The sequence below is a fragment of the Pseudopipra pipra genome, chromosome 8, assembly GCF_036250125.1.
Source record: "Pseudopipra pipra isolate bDixPip1 chromosome 8, bDixPip1.hap1, whole genome shotgun sequence".
Lineage (NCBI taxonomy): Eukaryota > Metazoa > Chordata > Aves > Passeriformes > Pipridae > Pseudopipra > Pseudopipra pipra.
The window spans coordinates 28,759,163-28,781,178 of NC_087556.1; the positions used below are offsets into that span (position 1 = coordinate 28,759,163).

Consider the following 22,016-nt stretch of genomic DNA (forward strand, 5'->3'; position numbering starts at 1 on the left):
AAAAAGTACACTTTTATATTTTTTAAAATTGTATATTAGATCTCACTGTCTAGATCTATACTAGATCTCACTATTTTTCAGGTGGGAGAGAAGTTAAGTCTGATTAACACTTTTTTTTCCAACTGATAATAATAGTTGAAAGATTATTCTAAAACAAGGAAAATGTATCTTTTCGTTGTTAATTTCTACCATTCCCATCTGACACTTACTGATTTGAAACATTTGCCAGCAATCAATGCGGTGATTATCTGGACAGGACGCATTTATTTGATCAGGACAATCTGTTGAACATTAAACAATATTTGAAGCACGGTTAATTATTTGCACTGAATTAGCTCACCCTCAAGATTGTACCTTGTCTGAAAAAACTTAGGCAAGAAGAAGAAGCTAATTTCAAGAAAAAAACGAGCATAAGGATGGTTAACAGTGCTTTGGCCCTTCAGGTTCTCCCATTGGTCATTCTCCTTGGGACCACATGTTTGTGCGTGAGTATGTTTTTACACTGCTTTTCTTTCCATGTGCCAGCTCTGCTCCGTGCTGAGCCCTGGCCGGGCAGTTGCAGGGCAACTTAGTGGAGTATCCACATTTCAGGACACTGAGGTGCCCAAGTAAATGCAGCATAACAGGGAAGCCCTATGGTTTTTTGGAGCAGACGTCTACAGTGTCAAGGAATGGCTCATCTGGGTACAATCAGCTCAGTGGCCACCCCACTCCCAGGGGTGTGCAGTGGGGAGTGCAGTCACTCCCCCAGCCCTGGGCACTAAGAAATGCTCCAAAACCCTGGGCTGCAGCATGGGCAGCTCAGCTTAGAATCACAGAATGTTTTGGGTTGGAAGGGACCTTAAAGATCGTCTAGTTCCAACCCCCCCATACTGTGGGCAGGGACATCTTCCACTAGGTTAGGTTGCACAGAGCCACTTCCAGCCCAGCTTTGAATGTTTCTGTGTGTAGGGCATCCAGCATCTCCCTGGGTAACCTGCGCCAGTGTTTCACCACCCTCACCATAAAAATTTTCTTCCTTGTATCTAGTCTTCATGGTAAAGGGACTAAATATTAGATTATTGCCTTGGCAGTTTTGCAAACTCTTCTGTCAAAGGTGAAATTTCCCCCAGCCGTATGTTTTGAATGATTGAATTATCATTGCCACTAATGTGGGAGAAAGGCTAGTGGCAAAATATTCAACACAGCTAGACATGACCAGAGCTCTACTCAGGCAAAGCTTGATATACTTCCCCAAATCTATTCATCTCCTCTTAAAAGAAGACTGGAAGAATGACTTGTAACCAAAGGAAAGTTAAAAGTTGGTTTTTAAAAAATTGTTTTGTTCTTCCAAGCATGGGGATCAAGTAAATTTTCTCATGAAGGAATCTGAAGTTCTTTAAAACAACTACTTTCTTAGTGATATTTCCCATGTGTGCAGGTTCACATCTACTGAAATATGTTGCAAAAATTCAGATGTTAACAGGTTAAGATTGAGTTCTTTGGGGAAAACACATAGTGAGGGGCTTTAATGGGTTGTAGATCTTTTTGAAGAGATCGGTGAATTGGAGAGCAGTGATTTTAGTAACACAACAGAGTAATTATTAATTAGTGTCTACTCTGTCAGCACTTGGTCCAGCAGAACATGAAGCAGCTTACTGAGGGATCAGTTCTAGGGTAGTTCAGTGCCAGTTTTACAGACATTGTCAGAACCCAATCTAATATAAATAAGCTCATAATGAATTGGCTGTGTTAATTCATGCTCAGGGAAGAAGATGTACGGACAGTCTTAGACAACATGAAGTCTTGCACAGATTTTTCCTAACTAGTCCTAAGTGTTAGGTTGATTCATTAGTTTTTAACAATCCTAATCTAACTTTGCCCTAAATATTGCTGTAGAAAATGTAGTGTATATCTCCCCCCAACCCTGAAAATTCATTAACATTGCTAAAATGCATAAGCAATTCTGCTGTCACTGAAAAGCAGCACGACAGAATATTCAGCAGGCTAGTTTTTAATAAAACATGCTTTTTCTTCATAATTAATATAACAAGGTTTTCTGGCTTAGCACTTGGCATGGATCCCAGGAAAAAAAAAAAAAAGAGGGGAATGAGTTGCCATGATGTGACCATTGCATGACAAACAAGTTATGAGAGGATATTTTTGCTTTAATGATTTGTCCCAAAGAAAAAGTTGCACTGAAATAGTTTGAATGAAAAAATAATAGATTTTGCACTTTGCTGAAACCATGGAAAACAGTCTCAATTACTATTTCCATCTTATCCCAAAACTATCTATCTTCATCATTTTTATTTGAATCAGGCTTTAGGAGTTTTTATGCACACTGATTAACAAATATTATTGGTGAAATATAGCAGAAGTCAAACAAAGGTTTAAGCAGTAACTCATGTTGAGTCAGTCAAAACACTCAGACATTCAAGGATCTGGTGGGTTTGGAGCAGAACCCTAAGGCAAAAATTTCCATTCAGTTCTTTCATATTACCTGAGGATAAACTGATTTCACCTGTGCGAATCCAAATTATTTCCATAAAGGGCATAAAGCTGCATGGTGAGTGCAAGTGAGAACAAATTTAGTCCTTTATTTTAGCATATATGATGCAAGCACACCAAAGACTGTCTTCAGACATGGCAGGTCTTCTCTGATGGTTGTTTTTTCTCCTGTTTTTCCTTTCACTTCTGCTCAGCAAGACACTGTAGTAGAAATGTTCCTACTTGGGCTAGAGAAATCTGGAACAGGACAAGACCAAGCTGGATCCCCCAACGCTCCAGTGTAAATCAACAGGTGTTCAGATCAGGCTTTTTCCTTGTAACAGAGTTCTCCGCAAACTCAAACACCCCTGGCAGCAAGAAGGAAGACTTGCAAGGGACAGAGTAGAATTGTTTGAAACTTCAAAAAATTGTTGTTGGCTTAGTCTTGATGGAAAGTGTTTTGAAGTCACCAGCCATGCCCAGTGCAATAACCAAGAGCACTTAGCAGTGAAAACAGATGAAAGTATCACATTAAGACCAAACAATTGCCAAAAAACTTATCAATAGTGCCCATCTCTTACCTGGCCCATAGCAAGCAGGAAACTGTTACCAGCAGTGCAGGTCCTTCCTTGCCTCAGGTCCTTGGAGACCAACGTTTTAGGGTGTCCCAAAGTCAGCACTGTCTGATATCTTTTCCTACCCCCCAGTGGATCTAGTCCTGTAGAAAACTCCCACTTCTGCTCCCCTCACCCTCACTCCAGGACTGCATTTTCACACAAGGCCTCCACTGTGTTGAGAACCGATCACTGTGAAGAGAAGTGAATGCTGTCAGGCCCGTCTCGGTTTGTGGCCCATCAGGTGTGATACCCTTCTGCAGCACTCGCCTAAATTTGCCTGATGCAGCAGGAAAGCAACAAAGCCCTGGGAGCGCCCCCAGCTAATTTTGCACCGTGCTCTCAGAGAGGGAAGCGTTCAGCGCTGACCCCCGAAGGCAATCAGCTTATGCCCTGCAGCATGCAGGTTGATATCCCGTGTAACTAAAGGGACTTAATGACTTTGCATAAGCTTTAAGTCTAGCAGTATAACCTGCATTTCCAGCACTGGCTGCAGAAGCGTTTGATAGCGCAGCACACTCGTGTTAGTGTGACAGGCTGGCTCCTGCAGCCCCCTGACACAGATTTTGTAACTTCCCCTTTCTGTGGCATCCAAGGCTGACTCCATTTCTCACGCGGGAGCACGAGCACACCTCACCCACCAGTGAGCAGGTTTAAAAACAACCCGCTGCTACCAGACCACCTCTCACAGTGCAAAGATTCATTTGAAAACTTTGATCTCTTGGAAAACAGGAGCAGGTAACTCCTGAGCGGAGAACCAAGCTGGTTTCAGCAGCACCTCTGAGGGATCTTGCTTTTTTTCCTGTATCCCTGTGGTTTTTTGTATCAGGTGCTACCATGGGAAAGGTTCACAAATAATCAGCAAAATAAAGGCTTTAAATGTGAACCTCTCTGGGTACCCTGGGACCAGTTGATAAGGACACATCATTTACTCTGAGGCACACAATGCAGCTCAATGTGGAGGTAGGAGATGTCTTGTTAGCAGAGAGGTGAAGAAGTCAGAGGTTTTGGTGGAATCCTTTCAGAGAACGGTTTCCCAGGCTAAAACTACAACATATGTTGCATGTGTGCTCCAGATGATAGTATACCCTGCTTTCATTATACTGCAACCATGGCCTTGGCTGAGAAACACAATGTCATTGCTGGAAAGCCACTTTCCCTTGAAGTTCAAAGACAGTCACTACCCAAGATGGTTGCAGGCAAAAATCTGGCCGATTGTAAGAGCATCAGAACTGTCGATTCCCTCCTCCTTTGGCAAGCAGCCCAGACAAAGGTTCTTACTGAGAGCTGTCAGTGGGATCAAGGGGTTCACTACGAGAAGGCAGTAGTTGTGTTTGCCCTCGTGGCTCCTTCATGCCTGATGTCAGTTCTGGATGGAAGTTGAACAAATATACATCTTCATTCTCCAGTTCAACCCCATCCCACCTCCTTCTTGGCTACAAAGCTGTGACTGCACAAGTGAACAAATGAAAGTGTAATCTTTGTTCTTCTGCCATGGAGGCCACTTCATGACAAGTTGCAGGAGAATTTGCAGGATTTAATGCAATTAAGCAAATAGGCCAATTCCTACTAATGTAGTTTAATGTTTGAACTTCTGTAGTGCTTTGTTGCAAAGTGTGTGCATGTGTAGAGGTAGTTGTCACCTCTCTTCCTAGTCTGTCATGCCAGCTTGAGTAGCTACACTGTTTTCTCTGGAATTCTGTTTTGCACACATGTAAATTCACAACCTAACCCTGGGCTGTCATCTTTTTGCTCTCTTTCTCCACCTGCTTTTTTTTTTTTAGTTTTTCCTTTTTATTGTAATAAGAGGTAGCAGTGTACTCAAGACACAGCAAACAGTTTAACTGCAGAATGCCCTTGGCAGCTGTAAATAATTTCCCTTGAATTTGAGGTCAAAACTTCCTGGGTTTATTCACAAAGAATTACCAGAGATTAACTGGGCATTTTTGTCTGAGAAAGAAACATAGAATTCTGTCCTGAGATGAAGAAAGCTCATGGTTCTGGCATCTCTGTTTGAAATCTATTACATTTCATTAGTCTCTCTTTCTTGAGGAGTTGAAATGGAAAAATTGAGAACATCATATATCTGCAATATTTAATCTTAGTACAAAGTCTCTTTAGCAAAATTTTGATGGTTCCTTGGAAAAATTAAGTTTTAGTGAAGTGCTAATCATTACAATGATGACAGACAACAAAGATCAGGTGATATTAGGTTATTTTTAATTTCAGCCATTTTTTCACTATTTTTTCTTGAAGCCCCATAAATGTAATTGGTTTCACAGTCAGCAATGCACTGATACCCATATAAAATGTTTCTCCTTGCCTTTTTTTTCTCAGGGTTTCTTTTTTATGAGCCTAAAGTAATAAAATTTAAAATTGCTCTCTGCAAATTCTTCCAGCTTTGTCCCTCATCTCTGCAGACCTGCTACGAACAGGATCCAGTGAATTTATTCCATCTTGAGAGAGCACACAAAGTATCAGTGTCGAGCTGCAGCAAGGAGACTGTGGTGAAACCAGCTCCACAGTCTAATTTCTTGCCCTCCCTTCACTCCTTTTGTTTGAATCTTGCTACATGTTGGGCTTAGTGTTGCACCTCGTCAGAAGGACAAGATCCTCCTCTGCTGGCCATGAGCAATACGGCACTGCAGGCAGCAGGCCCTGCCTTCACTGCCCCTGCCTGCACCCCCTCCTGCAGCCCCCTCCTGCCCCCGCGCCGTGCACCTCTCTTAACAATCTCCTTCTGCATCCCATATCCAACACCTTGCATTGCAAATCCTACATCCCGCATCCCCTCATGGTGCAGAGGAAGGGGGTAGCTCCAGCAGACAGGAGGGAAGGAAATGGGCTCTGCACACCACCATGGCATGCTTTGTGCCAGGAGCCAAAAGGATAAAATTTGGCCCTGTGTTGGCTAGTGGGGGCAAAAATGCTTGAAAACCAGCATGGTCCGGTAAGTGGTCCACTGGACCTCAGGAAGGAGGAGAAAACTCTCCATGCTGAGAAGTCAGCTCTGCCCAAGGTTTTGTCCTCTGCTGCAGCTTGTGACAGGCACACAAGGAGGGAAAGCTGCAGCATTGTATTTAACTCTTTCACACTCCATGCTGGGTGCTCCAGGAGCTTTTGTTCCCAGTAACATTTGTGCTGTGTCAGCAGATAGAGACTTTCATCCAAAAGCAGGAACCAAAATCTTGGACTGAGCCACCCTAGAGTCCAAGCCACTGCCTGCTCTGACAGATGTTATCGGAAACCTGCACATTGTCTCGGGTACTGCAAGAGTTTAGGGTATCTGCCCTTTTGCAGTCAGCTGTGCTCGTGCTTGGACAGGAGGGGCAGGTGTGTCACCTGGAAAAGAAAGTAGTGTAGCAAAGGGCTATGTCTTTCATCTTTCTTATTTCCTTGGGGTGTGAGCATTGTGAGACTCTTATCTTATAAGATACATAATATATCTTATATATTAACTACTTATCTCTGCTCTTCAGCTGGGGAAACTGAGGCAAAGAAAAGTGTGATGTAGTCATGTCCTGCATTTCTCTCAGCCTGGGCTGAAATCCTCTGACATTCCCCTGGGGTGCCAAGGGCTGCCCCGACTGCAGGGACAAGCTCACTAAAGTCAAGCCCTTCAGATCCAAAGCCTTTCCAACCCCATCAGGCAAACAGCACAACAGGGCAGCACAGAGAGCTGGGGGAGGGAGATGAAATGTTTCTTGCTTTATCCTGCTTCCTTGTTCTTTGTTTCATCTATTCCTCCAAAAGAAAGGAGTACACTTGCAGGGTTTTTTTGGTCTGTTTATGGATGAACGCTACCACTAATTGTAAATGGAGCAATTAGACCTTTGCTTTATATAGTCTCCGTCGGGGTCTGGCAAAGGATCTGACGAACGCTGTACCTGCACTCAAGAAACATATACACCAAGGACAGAGCTTTTACAGCCTTCTCATTTACCATCATCTCTGCACTCATTCGGGGTGGGGGGGGGGGGGGCGATTGTGTGAGGATGTGTCCTTCCAGCTGCAAAGGATTTAGTTCTGTATGTGTGTGGCTCACTTAAATGCACCTGGGAAGGGGCTCAGCTGAGTGGTTCAGGGGACATTGCTCTCATTAAAGTCAGTGGGAAGGGGGGAGCTGGAGTGTCTGTTCTTCCTGCCTCAAACACAAGAGGGATACAAACGTGCCTGAAGCAAAAACTCATTTATATATTCCAGATAATATTCACAAATGTGAATTCTGAGCTTTTTTTTGTTCTGTTCCTTATTCATTGCTTTTGATTCATTTGTTCTTAGTCACAACCAGTGTTATCTGAGAATATCTTTCTTCTAGATATAATGTACAACTAAACAGGGCATATATTTACAGTTAATTGTATCTGTAGCAATGCATAGGTGCACATAACAATTGTGTATGTATGCTGTCTTTATTATGGCTGCTAAATTGTTTGGAAATATGTTTTCTTCAAAAAAATCATGTGAAGGATGAAGAATAGCAGCTCCAAATCTCCTTCTTTACACCACTGTTAGGATGTGTATCCTCTTTGCAGGCAGGTAATCCTGTCTGCAGCTGGGATTTAAAACAAGAAGGAAAGCAAATGGAAATCATCATGCTGGGGATACACTGACTCTGCACCAGGATGTATCTCCTTTCAGACAAACCTCACTCGCACTCTTGAAAGGCTGAGAGCTGTTTTCCGTCATCTTCTGTTCCCTTTTGTTGCTTGCCCTTGACGATGAGCCAAACCGGAAAGGCTGGAGCCCCGTGTCCAAGGTTTGACACATGGCATTTCCTAATGGAAAGCACCAGAAATATTCTCCTGCATCCAAAAATCCAAAAGTCTGTAGGCATCAGCCTGTAGACAGCCTTCCAGCTCAGGGGTCCAGATCCTGCTGGTTGCACCAGGCATAGGCTCCTGGGCTGTGCTGCAGTGCCTGACCTCCACTCAGGTCATGCCACGTACCCTGGCATGTCCCAGACTCCAGCTTTGTCAGCCAGCTGGAGTGTGGCCCCTGTCAGCATTTCAGAGAAGCTGGACAAACAGCCCATGTGCTATCACTTCAGAAGCTAAGAGGCAATTTAACTCGCTCAGGACAGGTTTGCCCTCAAACAGACCAGCCCAGCAGCTTGGGCTGTGTGCTTAGAAAGTCAGACATCCCACATTGATTGTTGGCATTTTGTTAATCTTTTGAAAGAGCTCTTAAAACCCAGTCCAGTTAGCTCTAAAGTGGGGAACAACCTTGTCTGGATGTCCAGCACTAGGGGCAAACAGAAACTTTGCACTGTAAGCAAAGCTCTGCATTGGCTTTTGTTTTTCTTCAGAAACTTTTGGGTTTTTTTCAGAAACAAAAACTTTTAGTTTTTTTACCCTTTATTATCTCATGCAGGCTTCCCAAGTTTCCCTCTGGGTCCACCAAATGCAAGGTAAGTGGTTTCAGTTTCTTCTTTATAACTTCTGAGTACAAAACTTAAAGAGCCTCCACTAGTGCCCAGTGCTGAATTTTTCTAATTTCATCCAGAGCCTTGCTGAGCTTAAAGTAAGGCCTGTGTAGAAAATATGTTTACCTTTGGACAAGTAATATGGTGAGCACTTTCAGACCTGCACAGGTGCTCTATGTGCAGGAGACAACGCTGCATTGTGTCCCCGCTAGGAGTGTGTCTGGCACACTGGAGCCCAAAATAGAGGTACAGCAGCAGTACCAATGAGCAGCTGATCATGGGGTTCTCCTAGATCACATCTGCAACTCTCAGTTCTGTTCCAAGCCAGGACTTTTCTGCAACTCTGTGCCTTCATGTGCTTTGGGGACCTGTGGGTGACACGGTGGGTGACGGACTGGAGGAGAAGTCATGGTGCTGGGATGCAAACCTCACAGAAGGATAAGCAAAGAGCCCAGCTGTGAATGAAAACCGAAGGTCAAATAAATGAAAGCTGACTTTCCCTTGCAGCTTACAACTAACTGTGGAACTTATTTCTGCAAGGCTCTGTCCAAAGTGCAGGAAGGTTCAAAAAGTGTTTACAAGCCCATGCAAGTAAAAAAATCATTAAAGGCTAATATTTAAAAATCATTAAATAGCATTAAGATGTTGATAAGGGAAAAGTTGTGATGATTGTTGTGTGAGGATGCGTAAATTGTGTAAGGATTTGTACATCCTTTTGCAGCCTATTTGGTCTACGTAGAAGAACTATGTTTTATAGATAAGTTTAGTATTTTTGCAGGTAAGCCCAGCTCCTCTTTTTCTTGATTACAGTGGATCTTACATCTGAGTTTATAATGTATACCTGATGATGTATTACATTAATTTTGTTCATTATTCTGCAAAAAAAGAGTGTGGGTTTTACTATGCACTCGTTATCCATCTGTATTCCTGTTCATTCCAGTGTCATTTTGGCTTTCAGATCAAACTTGGAAGTCCAGAAACCTTGTAGCTCATACAGCAGTGCTTCTTTCCCCATATCAAGGCTGCTGTTCTAACATGTGTGTAGAAAACAAATTTCCGAATCATTTGTGTGTCTGAGCTCAATATTTGACTTCTGCAAATATTTGGCCCTAGAGTCATACACTTGACTTCAGGGTTTGCACACCTGTTTACACACAAGTTTGCAGCCTTGTGCAAACTGTTTGATTCGCTTTTTAATGGTAGAGTATCCCTTTCACCATCTCTCAGTTCATTCCCTCTCTTGTGGTGTACAGTCCTTACATTTGTCCCTCCACTGTACCTACTCTCTCACACTCTCCATCCCCCTGCAAGTCTCCACTCCTTCAGCCATCATGGTCCACCTTCACCCATCATCTATCCCTCTGAGCGAAAAGGTGCTGCAAAACTCCTTTTAAGTAACAACCACAAAACTATTTGAAAGGCTTTTTGGCTTTGTTCTTAGCTGGTCTCCCTTCTTTCTGAAGCTGCAAATACTCCCAGCCACAGCCTGCTTAGAAGGGAGGAAATACCATGAGGTCTCATCTCTGCAGAAGTAAATGGGGAATATCTCATTATTTAAAATATAGTCAGGATTTCAGCCTCATAAAAATAACACTACAATAACCTCAGAGCTGGAGACAAAAAGTATTTAGAGAGGTGATAGGAAAAGTCATCCTGCTTAAATTAGGCCAGATTTCAGTCAGTCCCCAGAGGTTCAGAGAGCTTGAATAAATGGTGGGTACTTTCTGGTGCTCTTGATGTGTGTTGGCAATAGGCTTTAACTCTGCACATCACTCATCTTGACAACTGCAGTCCAACAAAGTTACCTCACAATTCAGGTCACCCGATGGCATCCTAATGCATCACTTTCCCACTTGGAACATTAGTCATGACTTGATCCAGTGAAGGTTTTGAAAACAGTGTGACTGCCGACGTTGAGATATCTGTTCTCTCAGTAACAGAGAGCTTGTGTAAGCTAATGAACAAGGGGATATTGATCAGAAATCCATTGCTTGATTGACAGCTCTTGGCAATATGAAAAACTGCAGATGAAAGCTTGAGCAGTTTAAAAGATCACCCAGACCTCAAAGCTGATTTGAAGCTTTAAAAGTCAATCTCTGTCTATCAATTATGGGGGGATTTTTTGTACTACACAGAGGAAAGTTATTCTTTGAAAATTTGCATGCAGGATGTCTAATTTAATTTCATGTAATAGTCACATTGCAGTGACAAATGTCAGATCACTGCTTTTTTAAAGCATGTTAAGGTTTTCCAGCACTTACAAAGAATGAGCACTCTGATTTAGTAATACGTTTAAATCAACCAGTGTATCAGACTTTGTGCTTTAATTATGTGCTCAGATAAAAAAAAGTGTTGTTTTTACTTTACTAAACCTATGGCTTGTTATGAATAATTAAAGAAATGGGAGCACTTCTTAAATAAGAGATGTGGAAGCCAAATAGTTATTTAATGTCAGAGCAGTGATAAATAAGAAGACATCTTTTAGTTTGGTGTCATATACCCAAGTTAGGGGTTTCTGGTCTTTGTTTTTCATTGCTTTGTGGAGCTGGAGAGGACACAGAGTAGCTGGGAGATGGGAAGCATCACTCATGTGACCTCTAGAAGCTCTGTACTAATGGTTTAAAAAAACTAATGGTTTAAAAACGAATGGTTTAAAAAACAGAGTAGATGATTCTACAGCGGCTTAGCAATTTGAGCTCATTTGAGGCACTTATTTTTCCTCTGTTGATTTAAGACAGTCCTCTCCAGCCTCTGTAAAGCACACTGGCATATTTGCAGTCTGCTTTTGGCAGCCATAGCTCCCCTCTTCATCCTTCATAACTTCTAGCAGGTATATTTTTCCATAAAAAGGGCTACCCCATCCTTCAGAATACTTCTTTAAAGCTTTCGTGGAATAAAAGTCAACATGCCCCACTAAGATTCTGAAAATAAACAGGAGAAACAAAATCAGACTCCTTCAGACACTTCCCTCAAACTCCAGTCGTTTGCAAAATCTCCTCTCCAACAAAGTGAACTTGCAGGCTGTATTTCAGGCAAAACTTCCTTTTTGTTTTTCTTTCTTAACTACAATACATTAAATTTAATTTTGTTCACTGTAGACAATGTCCTTATCTTCCAGCAAGATCCTTCTGTTCCTCAGCAAGGCATACACTTCTGCAACACTTGCACATAGTCAAGACTCAGCTCCTGTGGAAATAATGAGCTGAGGAAAAGGAGTCTTGACTTGACATAGCAATAAATGAGGTGAAACTTTCCCCCTTTTTTTTTTTTTTGGTGAGAAATGAGAGTTGGCATGTAGGAAAAAAAAAAAAAAAGAAGAAAAAAGACAGTTCTATTTTAATATGAAATATAAAACACCCATTGTACAAATGTGGAATTTCTTTCTTTTTTTCAGAAGCAAAGAAAGAATAAAGATAAAGGCTGCAAGTGAATGAATGAGGAGAGAAAACTAAGATAATGCAGTTGATAATCAGTTCAAGGCAGAGCATTATCCATGGGGCCATCGGTCCAGCCCTAGGGAAGAGCTTTTTAAAATGTCTCTGTACGTAGCTTAGCTTTGCTCATTACCATACCTTGTCTTTGAAACACTGGAGTGGCTTCCATCGACAACAGTTGTACCTGTGCAAGGAGCTGCCAGCCCACTTTAATCAAACAATCCCCCCAGCGCAGCTGGCAAAGCTGCAGGTCCCAGCAGGCTCCTGTGAGGACACTGGCTTCTGGTGGCTCTGGGCTGGTGGGCGAGGATGGGCTCCTCAGCACGTCTGCTGCACCAGGCCCTCGCTCCTTGAAGGGTGTTTTGTGGGCAAGGAGTCACACAGACGTGCAGGTGCATCAGGCTCTCCATGCCCCCCGCTGCCCTTGGAATGGGACTGTGTGTCCCCACACACAGCAGGCACCTCTGTGCAGGGGAGGGTCTTGCCTCATGCTGCAGCAACGATGTGCTGGTGATCAAAGCATCTGGACAAAGAAAACCCCTTCTTCTTGTAGAAATCTGAATCTCCTTCCCTCACTGCACTGGTACCAGCCTCAGCATCTTCTCTGGCTGTGCTGTCACATGAGGTGCTCCTTAAGCCTGTGCTTGCAGAGCCCAGGCCTGCATCCCATCTGGGGCATCCCAGGTGCCACCACAGGAGACAGCTGAGCAGCCAGGGACCCAGTGCCCTTCCGGAGGGTCAGGGAGGGCAGCACTGGGGCCAGTGGTGCTCAGGGTGCCCATGCTGGGCTCTAGGTGAGCTCTGCCTATGCCAAAGAAGAGCTGAATGGCACTTTTGGTTCTCAAGATGATGTAGTCTCTAGACCCACCAACATCCCAAATGAGCTGAAAGAGATAAGGACTGTCCATCTCAGGGAATAACTTCTTTTATACCTTGTCTCCTTCGAACAGTTTTGATTCCTCTGTTCTTTCACCCTCTTCTCACCCCTCCCTGCAGACAAGGATGATGACTTTGAATACTATGACTCCACGGAACAGGAGCAGGACCCCAGCCTCCAGCACCAGTCCTGGGAGCAAGTGAGCTTTATTGAGACATCTATAGGTGACTTCTATACCATGCCAGGTACCTCTGAGGGGTGGGCAGGGAGGCAAGGAAGGGGTAAAATCCCAACCCTGAGCTTGCAGTGTGAGTGTGGCAGGTCTTGGCTGCCAGCCTGCTCTTGAAATGCCTGCATCAAAGGGATGAGTTAGGAGGATCATTTGCAGTGTTCTTCTTTGTATTTCTCTTGTAAGGAGGCTGTGTTTTATCTCCAGGTTTCACAGGATGGATTGTGATCATGCAGAACATTTCTGATTGCTACTACAAAAAAGCACAGGCTTATTTGTCTATAGACACTGTAAGATGTAATTGCTGTTTTCATGGGATATATGTTCTGTATTTATGCTGGGAATCAAATGTAGAGCAGGTTTGTTTTTTTTTTTTCTTTTATCAGTTGCAGGGTTTTTTTCTTTTCTTTTTCTGTTTTGCCAAACTTCAGGAGAACAGGAAAGGATCCTCAAGATTGCTCAGGAAACACAAAAGGCAAGACAGGGAAGTTGCCTGTAACATTCCCTGAGTTATCCCCCCGTACAAAGAAAGCAGAGCTTATATTTGACCGGCCCCAGTATCAATTACTCCTGGCAGCCTGGACTGCAGTGGGGAGGTTGAGCATGGTGCAAGGAGCAGTGTGCAAGTGACTCTCAGCAGGCACCTGCTCCCTTGAAGCAATAGCCACCCAGGGGTATTGTAGAGTCTAACAGTGATGGATGGCTTTTCCACGGGAAATTCAGCACCGTGTTCCAAACAGAACAATGCCGAATACAGATACCTCCAGACTAAGCGCATGAAAGCAGACAGCCAGAGGCAATGCCAAAGAGGCAAATGTATCCCTGAGCAAAGAAAGGGGCTTGCCCCATTACAGCTCCATAACAGACATGGCAAAGGCAGCACAGGAGCTGCAGACCCAAAGCCATGAGCTGTTACAGCTTGCAATAAACTCTGCAGCAATTCACACCACTCCTGTGGCTGCTGAACTGATGCATAAGCACAGCACATGTTATACCAGATGCTGTGCCCAGGAAGGCAGCCTTCTGCAGTCAGAAAATGTGAGAAGAAAAAGCAGGTGATGAAGGCTGAGAAGCTGAAAGATCTTCATCCTTACCTCTGCAGACCCATGCCTCTCTGACCCCTGTAAGAACGGTGGTAGGTGTGCATCCAGTGGAAGGGACTTCAGCTGTACCTGTCCCAAGCCATATGGTGGGACCACATGTGAAAAAGGTAATGGCTCTTTGGCTAACCTACACTCTTTATTTTGGCAGTTAATGTTGCTGTTACAGCTTTATAAACCCACTGTTTGCTGGGCTGAAGGTTCTGACAGCCCACAGCAGTCATGTTCATAGATCTTATGCTTAGTGCCTTATCCAGACCAAAGTCTGTCTGAATAGCATCCAGTAAAATAGACTTCAGAAGTGCAGAGTCTACTTGTCTATACCCTGCCATGTAGGCAGTGGGGAGCTGCTTATTGGTACCACAGATATTTTGCCATAAATACCATGAACATGAAGAGAAATCGCAAGTCCACACCTGTTAAATGAAAGCTTCCTTGGGGTATCAGGAGAAAGCATCTTCCTGTGATCCCTGCAAGGGCACAGCTCCTGCGTACACACAAATGCTGATGAAGTACCTTGTGTCTCTGTTTTCCACAGTGGAGGACATGTGCCTGGACATGAACTGCCGCGTTGGTGACTGCCTGGTTCTATTAAGCCCGCCTTATTTTCGGTGCAGCTGTAAGCCTCCGTACAAGGGATCATTCTGCCAACGCTGTGAGCACTCAACAGGACAGTGAGAGAATTGTGTTAGGGACAGCACCGTGGCCAGTCTGCAGCAGGAAATCCCTTGCAGCCCACTGCAGAGGGTGGTGCTGCCCTAGTCATGCAACCTGAGTCTTCTGCAGCTCCCACCTGTGGGGCTGGCCAGTGATGAATTATGCTTGGTTTGCAGAGTGGTGGTTCAGTCACTGGTAGAACACCCAGTGCTGGGCATTTTGCAAGACTTCATAAGAACTCAAAGTCAACAGGCTAAATGGGAACTCTCTCCAGTTTCCATTGGGCATGCGAATGGCTGCATAGTGTTCAGCAGATTAACAAGGCTGTTCTGTGTTTTCCACATTGACAGCATCTAAGCAGTGCAGTCCCAACCCCTGCAAAAATGGAGGTACCTGCATACGGAACAGAAAGATATCAAAATTCACCTGTGAGTGCCCTGAACCTTTCAGAGGGAGATTCTGTGAGATCGGTATGTCACGGCTCCGGGGAAGGGGGTAGGGGAGAAGCCTCCAGACAGCCAGGGCTGGCTTCACCCTGCAGCCAGACTGACTGATGCTGTCACTGCTCCAAGTGCCTGGCTACACCTGGGCACTGACGTCCTTGGGGAGAGGGTAGGAGGAAGAGGCTGACTTGGCAAAGGGGCTTGAAACAGTTCCTGTACCGGTGTTTTCCAGATGTGCTTTGGCAAGGCACATAATGAGTGAGAGTGCATTTCCCAGAGGTTGCACATGTCACATGGAGAAGAAATATCAGGTTTTCCTTAAACACTTGAAATCTGATGTAGTGAAGATTAATGCCTGTGATTCCACAGGCTGAGGGAACTGCTTCTGATGGGTGGCCAAGGGTATGGGATTACCCCAGTTTGCTGCACAGAGAGCCTTCTGCCTCTGCAACATCACTGTGGGTACCACACCCCACACAGGTTTCCAAGGAAAAGGATCTTTTTCTTTCTCTTTTAAAAGTTGATTGCACTTCAAACTCCATCAAACCCCATGTACCACTAAATACTCCACATTGCAGGTGACTTTTCCTTCTCCTTACCTACAGGTTAGGTACACAGCCCTATAACCTTCCTTTTGGCACATAATTTGCCCTGGCATGATAGCAGCAGTGTACCCACTTCCGTGGGATCTGCCTAGTCCTACTTAGAACCAGTTCCTGCACAGGCCACTTGTGGAGAGATTCTGATTTGAAATTAAGATATCTCTTAACTGCTCAGTCTTTACCAAGCAAAGAGATTTTAGGCATTTGAAGTAAATCAAGCTAAAAGGTGGACAAATGCTGGGACATTGGTCTTATTTCTGGACTGTTTACAATAAGGAACATCATTACTTGGCCCAGTAGGTTCTTCTGATCCTCCATAAAATTAATGTAGGACAAAGAAGGCAAGGAAGAGAGACCACTTTGGGCAAGGAACAACACAAAAGTCATTTTCATATGAGTATTGTCTTCCTACAGGACCAGATGATTGTTATAAAGAGGACTCCTCTAACTACAGGGGAAGAGTGAATCAAGCAGTAGATGGTAGGACCTGCCTGAACTGGAATTCCCATCATATCTTGGACTTCCCTTTTAATGCCTTTATGGAGAATGCTGACTTTTATGGCATTGGTGATCATAATTTCTGCAGGTAATATTTTGAAGAAGTAGCTGTAGAGGTCTGTATCAAAGAGAGCACTGAGGGCAAACTGCTCATGAGTTTGACAAACTGATTATATTAGGATCTCATATCTTTCTAGACACTGCCTGTCTATAAAACACCAGAACGTTAGAGATGTCTTAGAATCATAGAATCATAGAATCGATTGGGTTGGAAAAGACCTCTGAGATCATCGACTCCAACCCTTGGTCCAAATCCAGTCCATTTACTAGATCATGGCACTCAGTGCCACGTCCAATCTGTGTTTAAAAATCTCCAGGGATGGTGAATCCACCACCTCTCTGGGCAGCCCATTCCAATGTCTTCTCTAACTATGCTGATGTGCGGCTTCCAGAAGCAGCCCTTTTTTCTTTGAACCAGTCCCACAGTTTTCTTATGGTTAAGACAGGTATGGGGATAGTAATATGGAAGAAGGCCCCCCTTTATCTCAAGCATCTTTGTCAAATCTTATGAAAGAGTATCTTTGGAAGTCCAGATCCTATGGGAGCATGAGGCTGCTCCCCTAAGCATCCTCAGCTCCTTCACTGGTTTCATGGAGATTTCCCCACTCCTGCTGGCTGATTCTCTCACCTATTCCCTTCAGGAATCCTGATGAAGATGAAAAACCCTGGTGCTATGTCAGAAAAAATAAGGAAATTGATTGGGAATTCTGTGATGTTTCACCCTGTTCAGGTAAAGAATTAAGAGTGAGCCACTCAGCAGTGTGTAGGTGGTCCAGAGCAGTGGGCACTGCTACTTAACTCCCCCAGTCTAATATTATCTCTGCATTATACATCTGCTGTCACTTCCAACACAGATGTAGAGCCAACAGACCCACCTGAATCAAATGAAATATTCGAAACATGTGGACAACCAGAAGTTCGTGGAACACTCAAGAGGATCTATGGTGGATCCAAGGCTACAGCTGGCAAACATCCCTGGATGGCATCTGTGCAGACAAAGACTCCAGATGGGAGTGAACATTTCTGTGGTGGAGTGCTAATTAAATCATGCTGGGTTCTTACTGCTGGGCACTGCTTTGAGTAGGTGCATGCCCTACAATTGGGGTAGATAAGTGTATAAAAATTAGAATGGTTAGTAAAGACAGCTTAGTATCCAAATCACTTGCAATCAAAATGATTACTGGCAATCAAATTGAAAGGAAAACGTGTATGTGAAAGAAATGGACACATACATAAAAATGCTTATATAGTTGAAAATGGTTCTTGTTGAATAAGAAATCTATGCCCCACTCCCCTAAAATGAGCTAAAATAGTCACATGAGAGGAGAAAAGGAGGAAAGTAACAAGATTTTGCAGTGTATAAAGGAAGAACTCCATGAAAAATTCAGAGGATATTGGGATACTAAAAGTGATATCACATATTACATCAGAATTAAGTTCTTCAAAACAGTCAAAACACGCATTTTGCTTTCAATTGTTACTGTGTCAGCTAGCTTTAAATATTTCTTTCAATATTTGCATTGAATTAGTTGGAAGCCACCTAGGAAATAGATAAATTACATTCTGGAGATCATTCCAACACAGATAATTTTAAATACGCCCAGACAACATCAAGCAATTGTACTCCCGTGGCTCCAGTGCACCACTACTCTGCCCTAAAATGCAAAGAAAAGCATGTATGTGCAGCTTTAAATCTCTTTATTTCAACAATTTATTGCAACAATTAAGAGCACATGTATTTTCCAACACCACTGCTTTCCTAACTAAGCCTTCCTATAATGATCTTAGGAAATCTTCTGGCCATACTCGACAAAAGGAAGCAATATCTTGACTTCCTGGTACTGAAAGTGCAGGTTTTCACCACAACTGATAGACAATGTCTGTATGTAATTTACTTTTTTTCTTTTTTTTTTTTTTCAGAAATGGGAAAGGAAATATCCAAGTAGCCCTTGGAAAGCAAAACCTCAAGAAGAAAGAGCATCATGAGCAAAGATTTGATGTGGAGAAAATCATTGTACATGACGAATACAGCGACAGAGGTGGCATCCCATACAATGATATTGGTAAATCCCTTTCACTGAATACTCATGTGTCTCATCTCCAACCTCAGTTGTTTGAAGCTGTTTGTCTCCAACTAAAATTCTCATTGAGACTATTCTCTGGAAATAAGTAGGATGAATTGTGATCTAGGCCCATTTGAATCTTTGAGATGTAAATTGTAACGGGCAGGCAGAAGTGACTCTGTAGGAGGAGCAGAACAACTGGGACAGGTCTGACATGGAGTGCAAATGGCACGTGGGGTACACACAGCTTTCCACGGGGGTGTGTCACGGGCTGGTAACGGTGGTCAGGTGTTAAATGTCACCCCAAATACTTTTTGCTGTTGTTTATCTCCCCTCCAGCACTACTTAAATTGAAGCCAGTTGATGGTTACTGTGCAGTGGAAACAAAATATGTGAAAACAGCCTGTCTCCCTAACTTCTTCTTTCCTGCTGGGACTGACTGCTTCATTTCTGGATGGGGCGAGACAGAGACAGGTATTTGTGGGCTACCTGGATTTTGGTGGGCACTTTGGTGCCAAGGTGGGCTGGTACTTTCAGTAGCGATTGCCAGAACCAAATGTGAACTTAGGCCCTAGTGAAACCATGTCATGGAATTCAAAAGCTAAAACAAGCCACAGAAATTACTCGTTAGCAGAAATCTCTGCTAAACCAACAAATCTTTCAGAGGCCTGAAAAAATTCCTGACGCATCTTTTTGCTTGCCAAATGACTCACTGTGTCATGGTTTCATCTGAAGCCAGCAACAGAAGCAAGAAGGTATCAAGAGAGGCTATTGTATAGCTTGTGTGTTTCAAGATTGGACGAGGAAATACTTTCACATGGTTTTCCAGCCCATTGTGTCAGATAAAGCTTTTCAGAAGCAGCATCTGGATCTTCAGATGTACTGAAAAATTAAAAAAAAACCAAAAAACAAAAAATCCAGAGCTTTTCAAGTTCAACCAGCTCTATCCAAAACCTTTCTTGCCTGCAGTAAATCCTAAAGGGAGAAATTACTGTTCTTAAAACAAAAGATAATGGCAATTTTCTAAAAAATGCATTTTCTCATGTTCTGATTGATGTGCTACTGTAAAGCAGCAGAAGGCAAACGTGTCACTGAGGCTGCAGTAGGTGTTCTAGTGCTTTGTGACTCTGATATGATACATAGGACCAAATTCTCCCTTCTGCTGTAACTCTCATTGAAGTCCACAAGAGACAAGTGTGTTCATTTGATCAGAATGCACCAACAGAATTTAATGGACATTTTTTAGAAGTTCCAAATAAAAAGTCTTTCTTAAAAAGGGTATAGGGAAATTTATTTCTTTTCCCCCAACAAAAAGTATCAAGTACCCTGTACGTGTTCAGACTAGATGGCTCCTTCTTTGAGCACAGCTATTATTAGCATTTCAGGAAATCACTGCAGAAATGGAATATTTCCTGAAACTCAAGCAGAACCAAACTTATAAACTACCTTTAATTATCTACAGATGTAGTGCTTTGAAACTCTGGCTACTGCCTTTAGATGTCAAGTTATGTCTTTAGATTCACTGTAATTAATCATTGCCCTTAAATATTGTATGATTTTCAGTTTTCATCTGTTTCATTAGCTTGCATGTTAAAACATCTAATGACACCAGTCTGAGAAGTGCTGAGCAGCTCAAAGTCCCATGGGGACCTGTGGGAGCTGCAGACAACCAGTACCTTGGAAAAGCAGGATTGCACGGGTAGAGCTGATTGGAGCTAAATTCTGAATACATGACTTTGCTTTTATTCAGGCAACAACTCGGTTTCCTGAGGGAAGCTTCCAGACCCCAAGTCTAACCCTCATCACTCCTGACAGACAGTTCTTTTCTTCCCAGGCTAGCACATGCATCCCCCCTGCTCTTCCCCATCCCATCTATATGGCAAGCAACCTCCTATTTTGAATAAAGACAAAACATGCAGTATTGGAAGGAAAGTGACTACTTTTTTGGTGCACATCCCATAGGTGAATCATCTGATCAGCTGTTAGATGCCAGGGTCAAGCTAATTTCACAGAGGAAATGCAATGAACGTGAACTACATAATAACTCACTGGATGAGAGCATGTTTTGTGCAGGAAAACTTCGAAAACCCGGAATTGACTCTTGTCAGGTTTGTTGCCTTTTCTGTATTAGAACACTAATTTTCTGTGTGAAGAGTCAGGCTGTGCACAGTAATAGCTTTGGCAGGGTGCTGCATGTGTGTCTGTTTCTCACATCAATGTACATCAACAGCCTTTCTTCAGTACACTTTCAGATGTACATCCCCAGAGCTGATATTGTCGCCGTCACCAACAGGCAGATCTATGGAAGCTAGATACCAGCCTGGAAAGTTTGGCTTCTGAGACACTTCATCATAATAATCTGAAAACTCACCTTTTTTTCCTCAAGTTCATTATGGGTTCTGCCATAAGCACCAATTTTAATCTGATTTTCACTATCAGAGCTAAGACTTGCAGGGAGTCAGTATTGATGTTTCTTCTCATTACAGCTGGCACAAATGGGAAGCAAGTTCATACTTATACCATTGAAAGGTAGGGAAGAGCTTGAACAACACTTCCTAAGGTGCAAACTACCACTGTAAAGCATATATTGCAATAGAAATCACAAATAAACGAAAAATTAGACCAACCAACCAACTCAGAATAAGTCTATTTGAGGGATATGAGACAGATTAAGGTTTCATTTATGCCAGAGATCACATCTTTATCGTTCTGAGTTCAGGCTCTGAATGCCTGGTACTTTCATGCCTGGGAAATTTCATGTGACCTTGTCAGATACATGTCACAGACTGGAACAAACAAAAACTTACATCCAAAAAGTCTGGTATCATTTGACCTAGTTCCAGAACTGCAAGTCTACTCAGGGACTAAGCAGCACCTGATGATAAATCCAGTAGGTAAATAACATCATTGTAGCTTCAAAATTTTATGATGAGAGAGAAGAATTCTGATATTGCTTCATGTTTTGAACATGTGCTTTCCTTCATCAGGGGGACTCTGGAGGCCCATTGACTTGTGTGGAAAACAGCTCCCACTACGTATATGGCCTTGTGAGCTGGGGTGATGGCTGTGGGTTAAAAAACAAGCCAGGAGTTTATACCCAGGTGACAACATTTCTCAGTTGGATTAAATCTACAATTCAGGCTGAGTCGAGGTTACGTCATTAGGAGAGAATGACAAACGGTAAGCTTGAGGTATTTACTATTTTTATCAATTCCCCAAATACCTCCTCTTTGACCAAAGATATTTCTGATATTTTCTCATGGCCTACACAAGGCATCCTTCACCACCTCTGTTGTGGGCTTTGAAATAAGCCCACATTTTGTAACAAAAGAGATCAGAAAGTAAAGCTGCTCCAGTTCTTCCTCAAATAAATCAGAGCCCCTAATATCAAACTTTCTAGTTCTGCTTTTCAAGCCATGAAAATTCTGCAGGCTCAGCTGCTGCCAGCCATTCTCTCTTTCCCTTATGCTCCAGTTGAAGATGTGTTTTTTCTACACTCATTGGACTCTTACACTCCAAAGCTATTCGTGTGTGCTCTTAAAATC

At 43.1% G+C, this 22,016-nt stretch overlaps 1 protein-coding gene across 9 annotated transcripts in view; it reads left to right on the forward strand.

Annotated features, from left to right (window-relative positions):
- The first annotated feature begins 319 nt into the window (after positions 1 to 319).
- Positions 320 to 22,016, forward strand: part of HABP2 (hyaluronan binding protein 2) — a 32,883-nt gene continuing 11,186 nt past the window's right edge. For 3 of the 9 annotated variants that reach the window (XM_064663363.1, XM_064663364.1, XM_064663362.1), the window contains exons 1-13: positions 320 to 485; positions 8,457 to 8,493; positions 12,939 to 13,064; positions 14,151 to 14,258; positions 14,687 to 14,803; positions 15,156 to 15,275; positions 16,265 to 16,436; positions 17,050 to 17,138; positions 17,263 to 17,488; positions 18,329 to 18,471; positions 18,811 to 18,945; positions 20,434 to 20,579; positions 21,459 to 21,651. In XM_064663363.1, the coding sequence (XP_064519433.1) occupies positions 417 to 485; positions 8,457 to 8,493; positions 12,939 to 13,064; positions 14,151 to 14,258; positions 14,687 to 14,803; positions 15,156 to 15,275; positions 16,265 to 16,436; positions 17,050 to 17,138; positions 17,263 to 17,488; positions 18,329 to 18,471; positions 18,811 to 18,945; positions 20,434 to 20,579; positions 21,459 to 21,635 (1,665 nt within the window). In that variant the 5' untranslated portion in view covers positions 320 to 416 and the 3' untranslated portion in view covers positions 21,636 to 21,651. Of the gene's footprint in view, positions 486 to 8,140; positions 8,354 to 8,456; positions 8,494 to 11,902; positions 12,050 to 12,892; positions 13,065 to 14,150; positions 14,259 to 14,686; positions 14,804 to 15,155; positions 15,276 to 16,264; positions 16,437 to 17,049; positions 17,139 to 17,262; positions 17,489 to 18,328; positions 18,472 to 18,810; positions 18,946 to 20,433; positions 20,580 to 21,458; positions 21,652 to 22,016 lie in introns of those variants that run through there. The other 6 variants (XM_064663365.1, XM_064663367.1, XM_064663361.1 and 3 more) reach the window with 6 other exon arrangements.